Source organism: Macaca mulatta, chromosome 11, assembly GCF_049350105.2.
Source record: "Macaca mulatta isolate MMU2019108-1 chromosome 11, T2T-MMU8v2.0, whole genome shotgun sequence".
Classification (NCBI taxonomy): Eukaryota; Metazoa; Chordata; class Mammalia; order Primates; family Cercopithecidae; genus Macaca; species Macaca mulatta.
This window is the reverse complement of record NC_133416.1, coordinates 24879602-24902972: the sequence shown is the minus strand read 5'-3', so window position 1 is coordinate 24902972 and position 23371 is coordinate 24879602. Positions and strand designations below refer to the sequence as shown.

Genomic DNA, 23371 nt, shown 5'->3' with positions numbered 1-23371 from the left:
GAATATATATGCATACATATGTTTCACACAAAGTATCAGTGTTCTATTTATATAGTAAATATGTATATTTGTTTTTGTTCTATATATTTGTGCTGTATAAGTATATATTATATTTTATAATTATGCTATATTATAATAGAATTATGTTCTGTATTCCGTAGAAGCTAAACCAGATTATCTTTTAAGTTTCCTTCAAGTTCTGAAAATCTGTGATTTTCTTGGACTTTTTTTTTTTTTTTTTTTTTTTACCACTACCATATCCAGTCTTATAGTATGTAATGTAAAGAGAAGCAAGAATGAGATTTCCCACTTTTTGTAGGTGAACTGCAGAGGAAGATTGGCTTGAAAGTACTTGAAATGAGAGGAAATGCAGTTGTGGGGTACTTACAGTGTTTCGATCTGGAGGGCGAATCTGGGTTAGTGGTGAGAGCCATAGGAACGGCGTGTACTCTGGATAAATTAAGTAGCCCAGCAGCATTCCTTCCTGCATGTAATTCCCCATCCAAAGAAATGAAGGAGTAAGTATGAATCAATGAAATTGTTCTTGCTAAGATTTTTATCTTTTATCTATGCTTTTTCATTTGATTTGAAACATTTTAGTAGGGTGGTTCAACATTTTCTCTGTGATGATTTTTATTGGCAATGACTGTCAAAATTTAAAACTTAAAAATATTTAAATATTCCTAATATTTTATTTATACCATCTTATTTATTTGTATTTTTATTTTTTGAGACAGGGTCTTGCTCTGTTGCTCAGGCTGGAGTTCAGTGGCACAGTCTTGGCTCACTGCAGCCTTGACCTTCCAAGCTCAGGTGATCCTCCCACCTCAGCCTCCTGAGTAGCTGGGACTACAAGGGCACGCCTGCATGCCCAGCTAATTTTTGTATTTTTAGTAGAGATGGGATTTTGCCATGTTGCCCAGGCTGGTCTCAAACTCCTGATCTACCTGCCTTGAACTCCCAAAATGCTGGGATTTACAGGTGTGAGCCACTGTGCCCAACCTATACCATCTTACTATGAAACAAATTAAGTAATATAAAATTAAACATTCCAGATATTTAGACACTGCATATATGAAGCATAAAATGAATATTCATGCATTCTGTGGCACTTTATTTTCTGAGGAATGCTTAAAACCCTCTACCAGATAATCCAATTATACTTATTAATGGCCACATAGTATATAAAGCAGGAAAAATTGATTTGTGTGGAAGTCTTAAACTCAAATGTCCAGAGGCCAGGGAATTTATATGAATAAACTAACCGAGTGTAATTAAATAGAGTATACTACTGCCTGCAAAGCCAAGGTTGGCAAACTTTTTTTGGGAAAGGCCAATATTTTAGGGTCTGCCCATATGATCTCTTGTCTTTATTTACAAAAAAGGGAGTTTGCTGATCCCTAATCTAAAGAAATTTAGAGTCATACATTTTAGAAAATCTATGTGTGATCCTGCAAAACACTTCTGTTGACTTGATTTGGCCTGTGTGTGTCATCACTGTGTCAGAGGCAGAGATTTTCAGCATGATGATAGTGGTGACTGTCAATACAGAATGTTTGGAACAAGATTTTTCTGTCATAATGATTAGGGGGCTAGGTCCTGTTGGGGACTAGAGAGACTGACTATTCTGCAAAGCAAGGGACAACCCTATACAATGAAGATTTGTTCCATCCTAAATGCCTTTAGAACTTCGGTTGAAGATCACTCATCTAGAGATTCTTCTAAGTCAGGGGTTGGCAAACTTTGTCTGTGAATGACAAAATGTACAGGTAAATAATTCAGTTTTTGCCGATGTTGCTTCATAACTGCCATTGTAGCACAAAGGCAAACATAAACAGTATGCAAATGAATACAGTGTGACTGTGTTCAAATAAAACTTACTTACAAAACAGATGGCAGGACACATTCGGCCTGCAGTCTGTAGTGTGGGGACTCCTGTCCTAGATAATCAGGGAGTCAGAGTTGTATAGTCAGGAAACCTAAAATGTTCCGCAGTTCAGCAGTAGAGTCAGGAGGGGTTGAATAGAAAGGTATCGTAGTATGAAAAAACATGTTTTTTCACAATCTCTTTTAAAATGAAATTTTCATCTTAAGTGCATTCTTTTTGTTTAGCCATTTTGTTTCTGCTGGCTATTAGTCATTTGGGTTGAATTTTATTCATAAGAGGAAGCACAGTGTTACATACTGCATAATTTTATTTGGAAACACATTGGCAAATGAAATAATTGTTTTAAATAAATTGAAGAATGAATTTGCTTTATATTCCATTTGAAATATCTCCTAGAAAGATAGGAATTGCCAGCTGCCAGCAGTAGAGTCAGATTGCAGGTTTAGCTTTTTGAGGGATTCAGATTGTTTTTCCCTCTCTCTGTAGCAAATTTAAGTAAATATTTAGTAGCAAATTAAAGTGAAAGTTTAAGCCAATTTAAGTAAGTTACTTAGTTGAAAGAGAATGAGAAAGCTATATTACCTGTTGCTTTCTTAGAAATAAGGATAGCAGGGGTATATGTTTTGCATGCATTCAGGAAGAGTTCTATTAGCGTAAATCTTCTGGGATTGTATGTGTCTTCTCCTTTTCTAATCTTGTTGTAGCCTCATGATGAACCTAAGTTCCTTCCTTAGGATTTTCTGAAAGGCATCTTACTAATAAAGTCAGGTTATTTTGAAAAAACCCTCAATACTCAGGCTGTTTTATTTCAACTAGCTTCATTGTATTTTTGATAATGAAGCAATTTGGGTTCTATTTCAAAGCCTATTTTATGATTCAGCTGATTATAACTATTCTGGTATTTAATTATCATGTAATATTGTTAATTCTAGACAGGAATTTGATAAAAGGTTGTCTAGATTATGTTATTGACTGACTGGAAAGGAATATTAATATTATAAATACCACAGGTTATTATTATGAGGCATCCTTTCATGCAGAGACACTGATCGAATTAGAAAACTCCAAGAATACATTATGGTGATGTTCCAGTGCATTTGAATTTTAATTTGATGCCATAATTTGAACATTTTACACTGTTCATTTTAGTTTTTCATTTTATGTTACCTATATTAATGGTGTGTTCTACTTCCTAAATTTGTTTTTTTCTTTTAGATGTTTAGTGTCATGCACACTATAAATCCCTTTGGTGTTTTCCAGCTTAACTCTCTTGACGATAGAAAGTGCTTTTAAGTATGAGTTATTGCTTCTTTACTTAAGAAAAGTGCTGAGAGACAAATTCTCCTGTGTATAATACTGATTATAATAAATATAGCTTTGTTTATTTTTAAGTCTTGGATTTTTAAATTCTTTTTGAGAATTCTTACACTTTTTCTCACTTCAGCAGAGAAATAAAAACAAAAACAAAACCTTACCCATTTTTTTGTGTAAAAGTAGATCACCAATGAATTGTTTGATTTTTATCCATTGTAGTAAATATCTTTTAATTTCTATTAGCAACAAAAGTAGAAACATTTCTGCTATTGTAGAATCAGTAATATTTTCCGAAAGTAGTCTGTAGACCTTAGGAAGGACTATTATGATCAATTAGTGATAGCTCATGTTTGAACCTTGACAAATTGTGAATTGGGGATTGTTCTTGGGCAGTCAGTAATATAGCAATGGAAAAGAAAAAAAAGGTCAGGTAAAGTTGGGCTCTTGGCCTGCCTTTAAAGTGGGGATGATAGTTTTTCAGAGTGTACTCACTTATGATTCATATGGTTCTGTTTCCCTCATTGTGTGTAAGCAAAGGCATTGCACAATGAAATAATTGCTGATATTAAATTCAGGATTCTTATTTATGTAATATACCTTTTTACAACATTCAGTGTAATCCTTTTAGCCAAATTTTTTCTTAAAAATTTAAAATGTTATATATCAATGTATTCTCGTATAACTGCTCCAAATATACACACACATAGATATGGTTTATTATAGGATGTAAGTTGATATCTTAGAAAATTTTGATTTGGAATATAGTTTATATAATATATTCTGTATGAGAGCCAAAGTTATTGACGTTGTTTTATGAAGGTGTCTTTAAAAGCAAGGTCCCCTTGTTTTGCTTCCAGTGTAACCTGATTTTAAGCTATATATTTGGTGTATAGAAATACTGGAATATGTTTATCTGCATATATGCGTTCAGTTCACTCATTTCTCTTTATGCCGTCATCTCTCATATTCTTAAGTACCCCATCTTAGTAACCTAGACAGTTATTTAACTTTCTTTATAGAAAATATAATTAATTATATCAGCAATTCATATCTCAGTTTCAAAGGTAATATAAGAACTTCATATTTGATTTTTTACTTTTATGGGTGTCCCTCCCCATAAATAGTGCATAGTGAGTTCTGTTGTGATGAAAATAATAACAAATATGTTAAGGAAACTTAAAATACAGATCTTAGTCTTGTTCTCACTTAATTTCATTGACTATTCTGCTTGCCATTTTCTTATTCACAATTAATAAATTAATCGCAATTAATTTATTAATCGGATACTTTAAAACTATGACTATATCCTAACAAATTAATATTGAGCTATTTTTCAATTTCAACTTGTTTTTTGCATGCTAGGGATTAAAAAAAATAAGTTCTCTTCCCTAACTAAAGCTCCTTTGAAATTATTTTAACATAACTCTGCAATCTGTTGTATGTATTGTTTTCTTTTCTTCCACTTTGACCGCAAATTCCCTCAGGTCTCCGCTGGTTCATCCTCCAAGCCATGGATGCCGCTCGACTCACAACAGCCCAATTCACACTGCTACTGGCTCACGACTTACTCAGAACTTCTCTGTGTCTGTTCCCACTCTCATCTATACTGGTACGAGACTGCTCAGACTCCAGAGCTGGGGAGATGCAGGCCACGGGCAGAGTGGCTGCAGAGGCAGGCAGGCAGGTAGTGTAGGCAGGTACCACAAGTCTTTGCTTCATCCTTTTCTTACTCGAAATCCAGCTGCAGTGAGGAACTTCTGTATTTAGCTGCCACAGAGTCTCTAACTATATGGAAGTGAAGGTATTTTTCCAGCTTCCAAAGTCTCTTCCACAGATCCTCAAATAATGCTATTTTGTGTATGTGTACTGTGAGTTTTGAGGCGAATCCTCCCATACATATTTTATAATTATTTCTTCATTTGCTTAAAAATAAAATTGATGATTAGATTCTAAATGAAGTAGCTGCCAAAGCTTCCAATTTGCTTATTTTCTTTATATACAAAACCTACTACAGTAGGTTCTATTTCATTCTGTGGAAGAGAGCTATTGGAGAACAGGTAAGCAACTATTCTGCATTAAAGGCAATGTTTCTGTGTAGCTGTATTCATTTTTCTCTCTGCTGTGTTTTTAGCTGTGGCACTCTTGCTGCTATAGGATAAGGAAACATTTTTTATTTTGAGGATATCTCTGTGTGTGCAAATATAAAAACAATTATGAATATTTACACACACTGCTTGTAGTTACCATTTTTCTTTTGTAACTTACAGCATTATTTGAAAATATTTTGTCATATATTCTTTTTATTTCTCCTTTTGATATTTTTTATCCCCTTAGTCTGTCATTTCATGCTTTTTTGCTTTTTCACTTGGCTTATTAACTGTTTCAATGCAGATAATATTTATCTGGAGAGTGATGAATGGTTAAACAGCAATTGGTTGTCTTTGGCCTCATTCCCAGCTCCACACGTAAGAAATGACTGCTGGCCCTGTCCCAATTCTTTCCTGGTGTTTGGATCATGCTGCCACCCGTCAAGCCCTTTGGCACATGATTACTTAATATTTCTCCACCTTCTTCTGGCAGGATTCCCTTCAATGAAGATCCCAATCCCAATACTCACTCATCAGGACCCTCAACCCCTCTGAAAAACCAAACCTATTCCTTTTCACCTTCCAAGTCCTACAGTCGACAGTCCTCTTCTTCTGACACAGATTTGAGTTTGACACCCAAAACTGGTAAGGCGCTTCCACCCACCTTTTGTTTTTTCTTTTTTAAAAAATTTGTTTCTATTTCTTATTAGCTTTCCATCCAAATCTTTCCTCTTGTTTTTGGCACTTAAGTTAAAAAGAAAATGTGAATACTGACCATTTTCAGTTACTGCAATTAAAATATGAAAATTTTGTATAATTCAGAAATTATCTTGTCTACATTTCATTGATTTAATCATAGTGTAGATATCAAAGTCCACGATTTATTTTGGCATATAGACATTTTTTATTTTATGCTCAAATTAAGAGGAATAACATCTTAAAACATTTGACTAAAAAGTAACACTAGTAGATTGTAATCAGTTGCATACAAGCATTTTTGAATTTATTATTTCTGCCTATTAATGAATATAATTCTAAGATTTTATTATGAAAAAACTTTTAACCACTGAAATGGTTGTATTAGAGTACATCTATCTATTAACTGGATATTTAAAATGTTTGGTTTTACTAGTCTTTCTAGGTTAGAAAATAGCATTTTTACTTATTCTTAAATTTTTCTGTTTATTAAATTTATGTCTTTTTCTTTTCTATTGTATTTTGATGAATGATTTCTGGGTTTTTATGAAAATGTTTTATGATAAAAAGTTGATGAAAAAATCAGATTAGTTCCTTATACCTTAGAATAGAATTAACTTATTTAAATCATTAAAGTATTATTGTTTAGAAAAATTTAAAATAAATTAAACTTAAAACTTAATGGTGTGAAATTTTTATAAATAGTATTTTTGTCTGACAGTTTTCCCATCAGATGATTAAAAGTTATGTTATTTTTAATTAATATTTTTTGATAGCCCTATTTGTATGTTAGAAATTTATAAAACAATCCTAGATTTTGTGAAAACAAGGAAAAGAAGTCTAAATCCAAAGCAGTGCTACTTCTAAGGAAAGATCATTTTTTAAAAAGGCTGTAGATTTAATTTCTGTTTTTATAAATGAAGTCATAAAATATAAAGATAAACACCTGTTTTCTTGAAGATAACAGCTTCATCTTTCTAGATAATTATGAATAATGTCTACACATAATATAGTTATTTGATAGTAATATATGCTTTGGAATTTGGCACCTTACCAGGTTTATGCCGTAAAAACTGAACCATCCAGACTGTAGTGAAAAAAGATTTTTTTTTTTCAGATAAAGCGTAAAAGACTCTGGCCTTAAAATTCATGACAATCAAGACAAAGACTTACATTACTATTTGAGTAATAAGTTTAAAAAATATTTTTGAGACTGTGGTCCACTGACTGCATATTCCAAGCCTTTATTTATTTATTATTATTATTATTTTTTATTTTTTTGCCATACCATAGATACAATTTGGAAAGCATTTCCTTGGTCTTTCTGTTTCTTTTTTCTTTTTTTTTTTTTTTTAAATTCACCAAAAAGGCCAAGCCTAAAGAAGATTGTCAAGTAATAATTATTAATGAACTTTTCATATTTTATCTTCTGGTTCCAAATTTTTAGTTTAAAAATTTTTATTTACAAATGGGGTGTTATTCCCATGTATTCCTGTATTTATAAGCTGCTTCTAAATAGTTTTGTTTTTCCTAAAATTATTTATTACTTCAATAGCTTTTTTATATAACATTAGCAATTTTCAGTCCCTTGGCCTTATATTGTGAGTCCCTGAATCTCTCTGAATTGTCCTGAGGAACACTCCTATCTCATGGAGACTTCAAATGGAAAAATTGTGATTGTTATAAAAGTTCTAAAACTAAAATTTCAGCCTGTATTTCATGATTTTCTGCCTTCTAATTTACCTATATCAGAATCAGTGTCTTGAGAAATAATGGACAGACATAAGCTGATTATAATTTATTTGGGAATCCAAAAGTAGAATAAATGACATTTAGACAGAATTTTTTTTTTTTTTTTTTTTCCTGTTTGTAGTTCAAGCTACATTATCTTTTTCTGGTAGGTCTCTTTTAAAAACTTTTATGTTTATTTCTCTAGATACTAATTTTGACATTTACAAGGTTTTATTTTTGTATTTTTTCCCAAGTATTTAATAGTGGAATTTTAGATTTACTAGTGTTAGAATATTGATTTGATACCTGATTTTAGCTAATATTTTTAGCCAGTCTTTTAACTATGTATAGTTTTTACAGAGGGTGTTTGACCCTTAGGGTACTCAAATCTCAGTAAATGCAAATAATACTATGATCAGAGTAAAGTATTAAACATTTTAGAGGAAAAAGAAAAGCATTAATATGTATCTCAAAACTGGACAGAAAGAAGTTAATATTAAAATTAATACTGACAACTGTTTACGTAATCCAGTACTGAATATTTTTTATGGGTATTCAATTAAAGTGCCCATAAATGCTATCTAAAGTTAGTAACATTTGAAGTACTGCACCTTTATAACTTTAAATAAGTGTTTATATTTTAGGCAGCAAGTCTGGCTCTAAACATTTGAAAATGTGGTATATTTTAATCTTACAAATTCTTGAGCCAAAAAGGGCAGGCAAGTTAAGTATTTTGAAGACGTCAATTAAAAGTTATTAGAATCACATAAAATCCTAAGTTAGTGATTTAAAAAATTTTAGTGAATGTGAAGTTTGTAAAGGTTTTGTTAAGTTTTAGACTATGCCTTTTATTTACATTATGTGGGATAGATGGTCTTGCTAGTGACTTTTCATTTGCTTAGTGTAATTTGTCTGTACATTTTAAAGTTCATTTTTATTGTTATATTTTGCCTCATCATTGCTTTCCTTAGCTTGCATTTTTTGATCATCTTCTGAATCTGCATCTTTTCTCTGCTACTTTCCTCCACAGCACCTTACCCACAGGGACCTAGGATTTACCTGTGTCCCAGCTCCCCCTCTCTCTCTTGTGGTTCCCTTCATCTTAAAAAGTCCTGTCTCCTCCTCTCGGAATCTAGCCTTACCCCTCATCATTCTAGCCTTGTCAGCCCAGTTCTGAGGAAAAGTGTTTCTTTCAGTGAAGAGCTGTTCCTGGCTGCTTCTGGTAGGATCACATTATGTCAGCTTTTTAATCCCTTTATTTTTCATGCTGTAAAGAATTATTGGATATTTTATACAAGATGCCTTTCTATTATTTTTATTACTGGTAGACAGTTAAATAATTGGAATTATAAGGATATAATTGAGGATTACTTGATGGCTAATCATGAATATTCTGCCAAATTATTTTATATATTAAAAGATTATATGTCTGAGGACATAGATCTGGGTATTTCTAATATTATTAGATTCTTATTACTACAGTTTCTGTTTTAGATGCTTTACTTTCTTTCTCTTCATACCAACTCCATTCACATTGGACCTGTATCATCATGTTGCTAAACCAGTTGGTTACATTAGTAAATTATTCTGTTTGAATCAGTTTAAGTCTCATTTTGGTGGTATTCTTTCGTTATCTTTTTTTTTCTGTCACATTAATTATTAAATTTTTCTGATATATTTTCTGATATTTCACTTATCACTACAAATTTACATTTTATTTTCTGGCTTTTAATATGCTTCATATAAAGATCTTAGTTTCATTTCTATGTTTAGTATTGTATAGTCTCTAAAAATAATGTTCAGATTACTATAAGAAAAATCTTTTTTTTTTTTTTTTTTTAAGAACAGAATGGGACTATACATATGCTAACCTTTGTTTCCTTATCCAAGAACAGCTAAAAATGTAAAAGTTAGTTTCTTTTTAAGTCATTGTAGTAAATTTGGCTGTATGCATCTTCAGTTTTGAAAGGGATGGGATTAACTCTAGTCTGTAGAGCACTGGCTTCTTACCTGTCCCCTGCTTTCTGTGATTCTTTGACCATAGTTGATCTATTGGCATGGTCAGAACAATAAAATAAGGTAGGGAAAGAAATTTAAAATGAAGCCATAAAAAATATATCTAAGAGCTTGGGAAAGGTACTTCTTTCATTCATAACTATGTACATTTGTGATGTGTCTATTACATGTCCGTGGTTTTTTGTTTATTTAAAAAAAGTTTATGTTGATTTTTGTGAATGAGTATTGACAAGTATGAAATTAATACTGTTTTGTCATGATATGTTTAGAAATGGGAAGTTATAAGAAAATAGATTTGACTATATTTCAAAATCACCTAAATTTTATGTTTTTTAGAGAATTTTGGAATATTTTAAGTGAGCACAAGTAGTGCTTTTGTCTCTATATTTACATTTAATCAGACATATTATATTTCTCATTTTTTAGTATTCCTAAATTGTTAGCATAGTAATTGTTATTATCTTGATTATTTTAATTAATTAAAAGACTCAGCTTTTAAAATGGAATATTATGGAAAGTTTCATCACCTTAACATAATTTTTCTTATAATTTTCAGAAAAAATTAAGTCCAAAACTAGCTGGGGTCCCTAGGGCTCTGACATCTTGCATCTAAAGAAAACTTTGTGAATAAAAGTAGAGTAAAATATGTGCTTTAGTTGTCATCCCCAGTGCTTTAAATGTTTCGATCATTTTATCACATTTCAACTCATGATGTTTATGAAGATGAATGCAATTAAACTTTGTTTCTATAGTTGTTTTTTTTTGGTTGTTATTTATGTACTGATGTTCTGTAGGAATGGGAAGTGGTAGTGCTGGAAAAGAAGGGGGGCCCTTTAAAGCTCTTTTAAGACAACAGACTCAATCAGCTTTGGAACAAAGGGTAAGATTCACTTGATATTCTTTATTCTTACACTGTTAATATGACTTTGTTATCTTATGCTTCCATGTACTTACATGTTTTCATGAACTGTTTTAGTTACACATCTATAATATTGCAGTTTTGAAGTCCAAAATGGATTTAAGATGTCAAAGTAATTTGTTTATGGATAATTACCTTTGATTTGGAATAATTGCATAATAATAATTTTTGTTTTGTCATTTAATCTTTTATCAGAAATACTATTTTTGAGAATACCTATTGAATGCTGAAGTAATTTTCCATTACATTTATTATTGGAAAGGCGATGGTAAACATTTTTGCAGAAAAAAGTATTCCAGTAGCATTTTATTATATTAAAAATAGTTCCTTAGTATATAAATACATTTGTTTGCTGAGATTACTTTTATCATTGGCCAATCTCTTAGGAATGAGAAATGTACAGATTCTGTATTTCTAAAGATTAATATAATGTGGTTATTCATTATAATGCATCTATTTTAGTTATTGTAAGTTTGATATTTAGCTATGTTTGTTGATTGGGAAAATAAGCAGTTACAGTTTTTGGATGATTTCTCTCTCTCTTTTTTTTTTTAATAAACTTCATTGCTAAGGGAGGATCGCCTCATAGGTTCTGTAGAAGGCGGGTATGTTTCCGAAAAATGTGTGAGAGCCTATTTCTTGTATTGATAGCTTTTCTAGTTTTAATCTTGGTCTTTTAAGTTTTATTTAAGCTTTTAGCAAATGTTGACAGCATTTGTCTTTTCATGATGCAAAGTTTTTTTTCTTTTTAAATTTAATAGCACTGTGAGGCTCATGTTCTTTTTTCTACTAACTAATATGGTGCATGTTATATATGTCATGTCAATAATTTTAAGACATAGTTCTATAGCTTTCATTATGTCTGATTTGGAAGCTATAAGCATTCACAGAATTTTCTTTTACATGTTCTATATTACACTAGCATTTGGGGGAAAAAAGGTGAAAGAGTAAATACCTGTAAAAGGATACATTTCATAAAACTAAACTATTTCTCCTCTAGAGGTTGGTACAATTTGTTTTCTAGACTTTTCCCTCCTTATGCTGACAGTATCTGTGTATGCACTGTTTACTTAGACAAGGCTGGAGAGAGCAGAGCTGAACTAAGCAATGATGAGGCTTTAGCTCATTTTTTGCTTCATGCTCTATCAAGCAGCAGTTACCTTCCAGCTACTCTTGCACCTTGCAGGCAAACCTACAACTGCCACCAAAAGGCCCACCTAAACATTCAAATCAACTATTAAAACCAAATGTAACAAAAGACTGAAAACATTGAAGAGGGTCAGAGTGAAGGTGTGTGTGTGCATTCACTTACCATTTTTTTTGGCCAGAATGCTCTTATCTTTTTCCCTGTTCCATTATTATGTTCTCTACAGAGTTTTTCACAATAGGAATATGCTTGCTTATAATCAAATTACCATTCCAGAATTCACAGTAACAGAAAAATGTGGGTTCCCTTGAAATTCTATATAATAAGATTTTACTTGTATGTTGTGCCTGTGACTTTACTGTCTGTACCAAGAATCTTTAAAAACCATCTCACTTTAAGGGAAAACAATATTAAGCAATGAAAACCATTTTGAATTTGGTTTGGATAAAATTTGTGTTTTCAAATATGCATTTAAACATTCTTAAAATTTTGGACACATTTATTCATTGGACATAGATTACTAAATAATCTTCATGGAGTTAACAGCAAAGGTGTAGAGAACTATAGTTTCATTTACAACTTTGTCAGTCCTGAGTTGGCAGTACATCTACATCGTCTAACCTCGAAGTAGCAGTTACTTAGGTTTATGAAACTACTTCTCTACCTTGTGTACAAAGTAAGCAGCAAAAGCATTATCATCTTTGGCTTTCCTATTCACTTGTGACTGCCATTAGTATGGCTTTTGTTTTGGGAAAAACAAGAATTATGAAGAATTCTCCCCATATGTGTTCAGATATGACTTAATTCTGCTAACCTGAAAACTAGATATGTCACTGACATGATCTACTTATATGATGTTTCATATTCATTTCTATCTCTTGGTAAACAACCCTTAATAAATTATATGGCTTTTTTTTTTTTTTTCCTTGAGGAAAGAGAAACTTTATTTGCCCAATCTCTTTTACGGATTATTCAAGTAGTAGTTATCAAAATTAAAAGTGTTATTCTTTATTCTCACAGAAGCATTGCCGGGTTTTTGGTAGATGAGAAATAGAGATAAAAGTTTTGTTTAGATTTAACTTCCACCTATGAATTTTTTGATGTAAAGTAAATAGATATTTAATTACTTAATTAGGAGAGAGGCTGTCTTTATGATGCCCAGGCTGGTTTCGAACTTCTGGGCTCAAGTGATCCTCCCATCTCAGCCTCTTAGAGTGCTGGGATTAGAGGCATGAGCCACTGTGCTCTGCCAGATGTTTTTCAATAAGACTTTTATTTTACCTGTGAGAAAATATGGGAGTACTTTTTTAGTTCCTTCAGTCAAGAAACCTAGTTAACTTAGTTTAACCTAGGATTTCCCAAGTACATTTTATTAGAACTTTCCTTTTAAAATACCTGTTAGTGAGGAATGCATTTTGGGAAACATTGATATAAGGTAAACTCTTGAAGAATTTTGATCTTTTTAGAAGTGAGAGTAAAATTGTACAATAAATCATGGTAGAAATCTGTTATTGATTTTATATCTAGAAAGTTTAGTCTTTTGCAATAATAAAAAGAGTATTTGATTTAAAGAATAAACTATTTAAATATCTCCTAAGAAAAATCCTATTTAAATCTCTTTTTAAAAGAATACTCCCATTGTGCTCTCATGATTTTTCAACTAACCTGTCTTTGAGCACACACTATTAAATATGTTTATGCTGCCTGCCCTTGGCTTATGTCAGATCATCAGCATGTAACTTTATCTAGGTACCACAGGGAAAGCTACTTTAAATATGAAGACTTTCTGAAGAAATTTCTTTTGCAGTTCCTGAAATTCACATCTAGGCGTTGAAAGCAGGATGTGCTTGGGCTGATCTTCAGGAAGCTATTCTTTTTTTTTTTTTTTTTAATTGAGACGAAGTTTTGCTCTTCTTGCCCAGGCTGGAGGGCAATGGCGTGATCTTGGCTCACTGCAACCTCTGCCTCCAGGATTCAAGCAATTCTCCTGCTTCAGCCTCTCGAGTAGCTGGGATTACAGGCATCTGCCACCATGCCTGGCTAATTTTTGTATTTTTAGTAGAGACAGGGTTTCACTATGTTGACCAGGCTGTTCTTGAACTCCTGACCTCAGGTGATCCACGCACCTCAGCCTCCCAAAGTGCTGGGATTACAGGCGTGAGCCACTGTGCCCAGCGAAAACTATTCTTTTAAACAGAAGAAAAATCTATAAATTCATCAGGTGTAATAAAATCAAATCCTTAACTCTAAATGACAGTGAAACCAGATGATAAAGTTTGTTGCTCACAAAGAATCTAGGAATACAAGGCCCTCTTGAGTTCAGTTTTTCATATAAAAAATGGAGATAATAGTACTTCCCTCATATGGGAAGGGTTATAAAGCACAGACTACAGGGCCTGGCACTTGGAAGTACTTGACAGTAGTTGCTAGTTATGGTGGTGATGATAGGTACTTAACAATCTGCTATAGATTTCAGCAGTAGCTCTTCTAATAAGAATTGTATGAAGACAGAGTTTTGGTTAAATAACAATGAGATTTTTTATTTATTATAGGTTTAATTTTGTGTTTTAGAATGAATTGGTGTGCCGAGTAAGTGAATTGGGGACATGTAAGGTGGAGAGTGAGTTGTGGCCTCTTTGGGCAGCCATTGCCCTGTGTGTTTCTTTCTGACCAGCTCCACTACGATGCTTCCCCTCATTTCTTTACCCCAAACAAAGAACTTTGGGGAGAATGAACCCTGAATTGAAAAGTCATTTAGGTTCATTTATTCATACTTATATAAAATCTTATATGAAAATGTTTTCTAATATATAATGTACCTATTTAATTTCTTTAGAAGGGAAAAGAAAGTACTGTCTTCCATTTAGCTTACAAAAATGTTACTTTCAGTATCTCTTGTCTAGATATTTGAAAGATTTAAGTAGAAAGATTACATATAAAGTGATTTTTTATTCTGTGAGACCACCACATGCCTCAGATATTTTGAGGAAGTATTAAAATGTAAGTGATCCTAACACTGAACCTAACTACATTATTAATAATATAAGCTTACCTATACATTTCTCATTTAAAACTCACATTTATAAAATTCAAATGGACTTGCTCAGTGACTACCAAACTGTTTTCCCAACTTCTTTCTTAACACTTATATTATTGTGTAATTACCCCTGTGTGTGCTGTGCCTAACAATAAATCCATTCAAATATTTTTATGACTCAAAACTTCATTTACATTCAAATTTCTTAACAATAAATATGAATTCATTATGAGGTAATCTTCTAGTTTGCACAGTTTTTATTAGATTTCCAGGAAGAAAACTTGGAGGACAGAAAAAGAAGTTTAAATGGAAATAAGGATGCATTTTGACTAAACATATTATAATACATTTATTATAAGTGACGTACTCTCCTTCCATCCTCTTCCTTATCTTCCCTCTACCTGTCTGCTGGGCCAAACCTAACCACTTCCATAGAGTAGTTTTTTTACGCTTTTCTTACGTAGCCTAGATTTTTCTTTCTCTTGTTTAAAGATTACTTCTAAATTTGAACTGAATTTATTTCTAAATATGTGTGTGTGTGTACATGTTTTTTTATACTCAACCTTCATGGGTTACTGAGTTGCACAGGACTGATTGCTTTTGTGCTAAATGATTCCAAGTTGCTGTGCTTTGTGATCATGCTTTTGTGAGTTTGTATTTTCCATGCTTGAAGCAGCCAGTGAATAATTCTTGCTGCTTTTAATGTGCCTGCTTCTGGTGGTATTCTGTATCTCTTTACCAACTTTTATTTGTTGCATTTAATCTGTGGTGGTCTTGAAAATAAGATCATGATAAATTTTAGAATTGTTTGTTCTTAAGATAAAAATTTATAACTACTATAATATAGTATGAATATGATCTGTGGGAGTCTCCTATGAATAAAGTATATGAGCGTTAGTGCTTGAGACGGTAACAGTTCTTTTGACTGTTGAGAGCCCCGTTTTGCTTATTTTTCTCAATTATGCTTAATTATGTTCTAAATAGCTGAGGCTACTGGTAAGTGATTCCAGTTAAGTGAGCTACATTAATCTTGCAGCCAGACAGGTCAAACATCAAGTTATCCTTACTTGCATCCAATTTGTATAATGTGAGGGGCCTCCATGTTTCCACAGGAGTTCTGTTTTCTTATTGGGTGCTATTTCAATGAATTTCCTTTCTCGGCTTTTTCATTTCTCTTTCTTGTGTTTCTCTTTGTCTCTAAGTTGATGAATTTTATGTCTTTAAGAGAGAAGGAGAGAATAAAGCGTGCAAGAACTTGTGGAGTTTTATTGCCTTCCTGTTATCTATGTACCTGTCACCTTTCCTTAATGTACCTTTATGCTCTTGTATTTGTTCCTGCCACATTGGTGTTGATAGAGTAACCTCAGGCAATGATTCTTTAACCACCTCAACTTGATATTTGCCCCTATCCTCTTTCTCTTAACCCACACTGCTTAGCCTCTCACTTACCCTCCCTTGGTCCCACTTTCATTTAGATCTCTTGGCCCCAGGTTTTTAGAGTCTTTACCAGTGTCTTATACTGGGTGTTCATGTGAAGGGGGTGTCTATACCACTGAGAAATAGATAATGGGGTAGAGTGATAGGGCAGTTCCCTCATCTCATTGAGAAGTTCCATCAGAGTTGGAGATTCAGAGGAAGGAAGAGTATGTTTTAGATATCTTAAATTGAAAGAACACTTTTTTTTTCCTCATTGAGAACTGACGAAATGGGTCTTTGGATTCTGTATAACATTGTATATATGGGGAAATGGATTTGAAACTCTAAACATTTAATAAAATTTTTAATTACAAAGCATGTGTAATGTAGAATGGGTGGCCTTTTATTTCAAGGGATGTAATACATTTGCTTATGACAAGCTTTTTAATCAGCAAATTTTTTACACTTTACACACGGTAAGTTTATTTTTCCCCTATTCTTTCCACTAGGAATTTCCATTTTTCACCTTGACGGCATTTCCTCCTGGATTCCTTGTACACGTTGGGGGTGTAGTTAGTGCACGTTCTGTGAAGCTTTTGGATCGCATCCACAATCCTGGTATGTTCTTAAAAAGTTTCAATGTTTCCTTTATTTAAATTGTGGTTATTAAAATTGATTTTCATGATTTTTTAAAGCCAAATCTATCTGAAAAGAGAAATGAAAAGAAAGTATAAACTAGCATGTTACTTTAATATATTTGTAGTGATCTTAATTATAAATAAACTAAGTGTATTTTAGTTACTTTTCTGTAAAAAACAAATCTTAATTTATTTTTGGTCACAATATCACTTTAAGGAAATCCTTAAATAACTTTTCTTTGACCCAGGGGAGATAAACATTTTTATAAATTGACCATTATGGCCATTAGTTTAAGATGTGAGTTCTTTTCATTAGCAGTAGCTCTTTATAGATTGCTTATTTTCATTTTTCTTAAAACAGATATTTTAAAAAATATAATGGTAAAGCTGGGCACAGTAACATGTGGCTGTAGTCCCAGCTACTCAGGAGGCCGAGGCAAGGAGGATCGCTTGAGCCCAGGGCTACATAGCCAGACCTGGGCAACAGCCTGGGCAACACAACAAGACCTGTGTAAGCCCTGTGGGTGTCATAGGAACAGATAAGTAGCAGAGGGAACCAGATGAGTCCATGGGTCAGAGACCCTCTTCCTGAGCAGGCGACTGGAGCTGTCATTTCTGAGAGTTCATTGTGTAACTTGAACACACTGGGACTGTCTTTGACCATGGCCACCTGTCCCCTCCAGCCTGCCCAGGCAGCATTTAAGAGACACAGAACCCAGATCCCAGCACTGTGCTGGGATTCCACTCTGTCATTGGTGGTGGAATCCAGCATGGGCTACAAAGTAATTGTAGACTTTGTCTAGAGTAGCTAAGAATTGAAAAACAGACAGACAAACTAACATCTGGTCCCTCAGTTTCTTTTATGTAGCTATTTGTTCTGTTTAAGCAAACGAGTAGGAATAGTAGGTTACTTCTTTAAAACATAGGAACATAATTAAAAGCAAGTAGGCATCAAAGTCCTACTGGATTCAGGCCCTTGGATCAGAAATACTCTGGTGATTTTTCTGTGTCTAAAATAAGAATGATAAATAGTGGGAACTTTCCATATGGAATGTGTTCTTATATCTCTCGTTGACTAGATGCTCAATCAACATACATTGAACCTGAAGTTATATTAGTATTCTTATTTGGCATATAGACGTATATATTTTTGAAAATTTTAAATTGTCACATCCAGTGACCTCTTTGTGAGGCTTGTATTGACAGCTATAAAAAGAAGGGTGGCCGGGCACGGTGGCTCACACCTATAAAATACTAAAAATACAAAAATTGGCTGAGCATGGTGGCAGGCGCCTGTAATCCCAGCTACTCAGGAAGCTGAGGCAGAGAATTGCTTGAACCCGGGAGGTGGAGGTTGCAGTGAGCCAAGATCACTCCATTGCACTCCAGCCTGGGCGACAAGAGCGAAGCTCTGTCTCAAAAAAAAAAAAAAAAAAAAAGAAAAGAAAAAAAGAAGGGTAAAATGCTTTGAAGTTATTGGACCAAAACATTGTAAATAATGACTATTTTTGAGGATACAGAGCATTACTATTTTAAAAATTTTTTTAAAAGTTTATGCCCTGTAGTTTGATGTCATTTGAGTTTATTTCAGAGAAGACTAGAATTCTCTGGACCTTGAATGAGATTTCAGAAAAACAGTGCAAGTCAGGATCATTTAACTCTAAAACTGGGCAAATACATCTTTTAAGCACTGGTTTTCTCTTTTTTTTCCCTTCTTTAGTTTTTTTTCCCCCCTGTTTCTTATTTTTGTGGTCAATATAAAATGTTTTCTCCATTGTGGTATTTGTGTACAGTACTTAAAGAAAAATTCAGACTGATGCCAGTTTAATGTATTGGGATCTTGAAGACTATGCCAAATTCTACATCTTTGTGTTAAGGAACTTGAATTATTTGGAAAATGCAAGGAAGTACCGAGTTAACATACCTGACATCAACCTTGTGACCCAAGGCCAGTTACCTGTGTTTCTATGGACCATTGACTCAAATATTTTAATAGATGGCACCCACTGATCTAATAGTTCGAAACATGGTTTCAGGAATATATTTAATTACTGGATATCTTCTGCTTACTGAAAAACATTTTGGGCTGGATGCAGTGGCTCACGCCTGTAATCCCAACACTTTGGGAAGCCACTTTGAGGCGGGTGGATCACTTGAGGTCAGGAGTTTTGAGACCAGCCCGACCAACAAGGTGAAACCCTGTCTCTACTAAAAATACAAAAATTAGCCAGGCCTGGTGGCAGGCGCCTGTAGTCCCAGCTACTCGGGAGTCTGAGACAGAATTGCTTGAAACCGGTAGGTGGAGGTTGCAGTGAGCTGAGATCGTGCCACTGCACTCCAGCCTGGGCGACAGAATGAGACTCTGTCTCAAAAAAAAAAAAAAAGAAAGAAAAAGAAAAACATTTTGATTTTATTTTCTTGCTTCCATGTACTCTGAGTAAGCTATAGAGTCTGGGAGAACAAGTGAAGTTTACTTAAATAAGTTTAAGTAGAGAGCTGTATTTAAAGTGTCACTACTTAAAAAAAAAAACTAACTGCATTTTGGGGTTTATTTTACCTGCCAGTTCATGCTAACTGTGCAAGAAATGTAAGAATCCAGGCGCAGGGAAGAAAAGAGTAATTCTTATTACAGAATGTCTTTTGGGTATTGTAACTACCAGCTCACCCATTCTCTGCCTTTCCTCCCAGTTTAGAGTATTTTTTCAGCTCACATGTAGAAATTCTCAGTTATTAATGGATTATTTCCCAAAAGGTCATGGACATATACATATAAGTGCTTTCAAATGGTGTATGAGTTACATTTTCAGTTTGGTTTATTTTTAGTTAAATACATGTGATTATTCTAATGGTTCCAATATTATATTATTTTGATTTAAAGTATCACATTCTGACTGGGCATGGTCACTTACACCTGTAATCCCAGCATTTTGGGAGGCCAAGGCGGGCAGATCGCTTGAGCTCGGGAATTTGAGACCAGCCTGGGCAGCATGGTGAAACCCTCTCTCTACCAAAAATACAAAAATTATCTGGGCGTGTTAGCACACGTCTGTGGTCCTAAATACTTGGGAGGCTGAGGCAGCAGGATCACTTGAACCCTAGAGATGGAGGTTGCAGTAAGCCGAGATCATGCCACTGCACTCCAGCGTAGGTGACAGAGGGAGACTCCATCTCAAAAAATAAAATGTCACATTCTTTGGATTGTTTTATGTATTATTATACACTAAAAAGGAACATTTTCTTAAGAACATTTACTAATCTCCAGACCTTTTAAGTAATTATTTATGAAGAAATTTTAATATATTGAAGAAAAGCTGAATGTTGAAACAAAACAAAACTCTAGATTAACATCTACCATAATGATGATGTTTTAATTTTGTGACAGTTACTCTGCTGAGAGAAACGATGGATTGAGATGCATGTGCTAATGTTAAAAATGCTGTGTTTGCATTCTCAAATGAATTTTGCAGCTATTTTTTGACTAGTGAATATGGGAAATTTTTGTTTCATTCTCACTATAGAAGGGAAAAAATCTTATTTTAAAACCACTACCACCTGCTAACTATGGATTTTTATTTTGGAGGCTTTTTTAAAGAACATCCTCCTTTGGTAAAATTTGAGCAAACAGGTGACTGCAACAAGGGAAAGAATGGGGTGGTTTTAAAAATCAAGGTAATTCAATAATTAGATTAGTTAATGTTAGATTACTATAGCATGCTCCTTTCCCCTTTTCTATTTCTAGTTCTTATTAACTCTGCTGTCTGTGTCTTTCCAGTTCCTGTCGAGTGGTGTTGTCAATTGCGTTCTTGTTTGTAGTGTTTTTTGTTTTATTCCTACTATTCTGCACCTAAAACTGATCTACTAATTTGCTGTTTTGAACTCAGCCTTTGTCGGAATTATGGGTAACACAAGATCTTACAAACTGCTAGACTGGAATAGTTTCAATTCAGGTATTTTAATGGTCATTCAGTACTACATATGCTGACAAAAATTATGGCAGCTCAGTGAAGTTTTTAGAAATGTTCTAGATGAAGTAAGTTTAAGGTCAATTCAGTTATACAGATATATTCTGTGCTACATATGTAATAACTCTTGTAATTTCAGTGGAAATGCAAATATAAAAATGTGTTAACTAAAATGAATTAATGAAAGCCATAGAAATACTATAAATTATCAATGACTTTTCTTAGGTAATTAACTTCAGAATGATCATTTAAAATTATATTTATTACGTTTTGGATGGTTTTCTATATCAGGTAAATGATGTAGGCTTTAGCTTTAAGATTAAGCAAGTGTTTGTTAAATATAAGTATTTAATGTTTCATAAATTAAAAATAAAGTATATTTAAATGCACATTTAGATTTGAATAGAATATATTTAGTGTTCTGTAGGATACTGTAAAAGTGTAACTGTTAGCATTTTTATTTATAATTCTAGAAGTGTTCCAAAATAGATAACTAAGAACAGACTTGGGGGATTAACAGCTTTCTTAAACTTTCCTCCTTCCCTTTCCACATGTGAATATAATTTTTAAAAAGTAATTTTACATATGAATGTAGTTTGTAGCTTTTAAATAAACCAGACTAAGATAGCAAGTTTTACAGCTGATGATGTGTTTTAGAGTTAAAAGCAATTTTTCTTTTTGATAAAAACATAATAATGTACATTTCTAATTGTTTATATTTTTTAGAATGAAATAATACAACCATTTTGATTCAGTCAGAAGCTGGTATGTTGCCTAAAGAAACTTTTCAGTTATTTGTCTCAGAAAGTATATCTTACAGAAAAGCAAAGCACCAAGGGGTTCAGAATTTTAGATAATATCTCAGAATCTTTTCAATATTGTAAACTTTTTTTGTTCTTAGGAGTTCAAGATATAAGTTTTGATGTAAGTAATGCACGTTTGACTATAAAGTAAATAATATTCATCATGTAGATTTACCTAAATTCAGTCTGGTAAACCATATGATAAGTCCAACATTTACAGATGCAGATTGATATCAATCGATAATCCGTAGGGAAATTTCCTATCCAAGTTTTTACCAGCATGCTGTCACTGATTAGAATTAAAATGATCATTTGTTAGTGTAATATTTTATAATTGGTTTTTAGTGAGAAATTGAAAAATACCTTGCTAGGTTAATTTCTTAAAAATAAGAACTTTTAAAACATAGGCAGATTAGTATAGTGGAAAGATATATAGAAAAAGGACATTGAGAGCATATTCATCATTAATAATGTAGGGAACTGAAATCTTGTCAGGGCAAAGATGTTTAGGATGAGATGTGTGTTGGTCAAATCATAGAACAATCTTGGAAATGGAAATGGCAATAATTAAATCTTATAGACATAGTAAGGATATTGTCCCACAAAAGCAGAATTTTGGTTTGGCAAAGAGAAACATGGTTGAGGAAGCAGTATATCTTGCCATCACTTCAAAATAATGTCAGGTAGAAAGTGTATGAAGAAAAAAGGTGGATATAAGTTATAGAATGTTAACATAAATGATGACACCTCGTAGTATGCTTCTGATTAATTAGAATCTTTCTGGTAAGACCTAGTATATATTCAGAAACAACTGATTTTCATACTCGTTTAGGAAAAATAACTTGATAATTCTGAAGAAAAATTTGATATAGGTAAATATATGCAAATCATTTATGTATTCTTCTCTGTAATTTGAGAATATTTAGCCATTGCTCTCCTATGTAGAAAATCAAGAACTAACCGTGGTAGGAAAAGAATTGTTGATACCATTTTTATTAGGGCTAGAATTGCTCATTCACACTGTATTTCCTGGCTTCTTTGTACCATGTATTACATGAAGCATTATCATTTTAATAACAGCCTTCCAAGAGAAAATATACACCACCATATTAAATATAATTAATTATTAGACATTCTTATTTCAGAAACATTAAAATATGGAAAGATACGGGAAGATTATTATACAGTAATGTTGTATAAAATATGACAGGTCATGCAAGCTTATATCAGAATTTATTTTGTGCCATGCAATTTGCTAGGTGTTAGGGTGGAAAGATTGCCAGTCCCTCTGCCTTCATGAAGCTCATATTCTTGGAGGATAGAAAAACATTAAATAATTTACTGTGTAGTATGGTGTGATACAATATAAAGGTTAAAGAAGAAGGCTTGATTAACTCTGTATGAGGGAAACTTACAGAAGTTGTAATTCTTGAGCTCAGATTTGAAGGATAGATGGAAGAATCACATAGATTTATATTTCGGTACCCATGTTTATATATACTTTGAGTGTGGTTCTGAAACTTCTAGCATTTGCAAAACAATGTCCTAGCCAGTACTCATTTGATGATGTTTACATAGTTAGTTCATGCTTACTAGGTTGCTTACCACAGAGTACAAAATATCTTGGTTAGTTTAGCTTTTTTTTCTGTCTCCTTTTCTCCTGCTTTGCTACCATAGTTTGTGTTAACTACAGTGTTAGAATTTTTTTTTTTTTTTT

At 32.9% G+C, this 23371-nt stretch overlaps 1 protein-coding gene across 12 annotated transcripts in view; it reads left to right on the top strand.

The window, feature by feature from the left end:
- C2CD5 (C2 calcium dependent domain containing 5) overlaps positions 1-23371 on the top strand; it is a 94697-nt gene that overhangs the window by 21368 nt on the left and 49958 nt on the right. For 5 of the 12 annotated variants that reach the window (XM_077953708.1, XM_077953706.1, XM_077953707.1 and 2 more), the window contains exons 7-11: positions 320-518; positions 5783-5934; positions 8747-8938; positions 10527-10612; positions 16761-16869. In XM_077953708.1, the coding sequence (XP_077809834.1) occupies positions 320-518; positions 5783-5934; positions 8747-8938; positions 10527-10612; positions 16761-16869 (738 nt within the window). Of the gene's footprint in view, positions 1-319; positions 519-1626; positions 4812-5782; positions 5935-8746; positions 8939-10526; positions 10613-16760; positions 16870-23371 lie in introns of those variants that run through there. The other 7 variants (XM_015151273.3, XM_077953710.1, XM_015151272.3 and 4 more) reach the window with 2 other exon arrangements.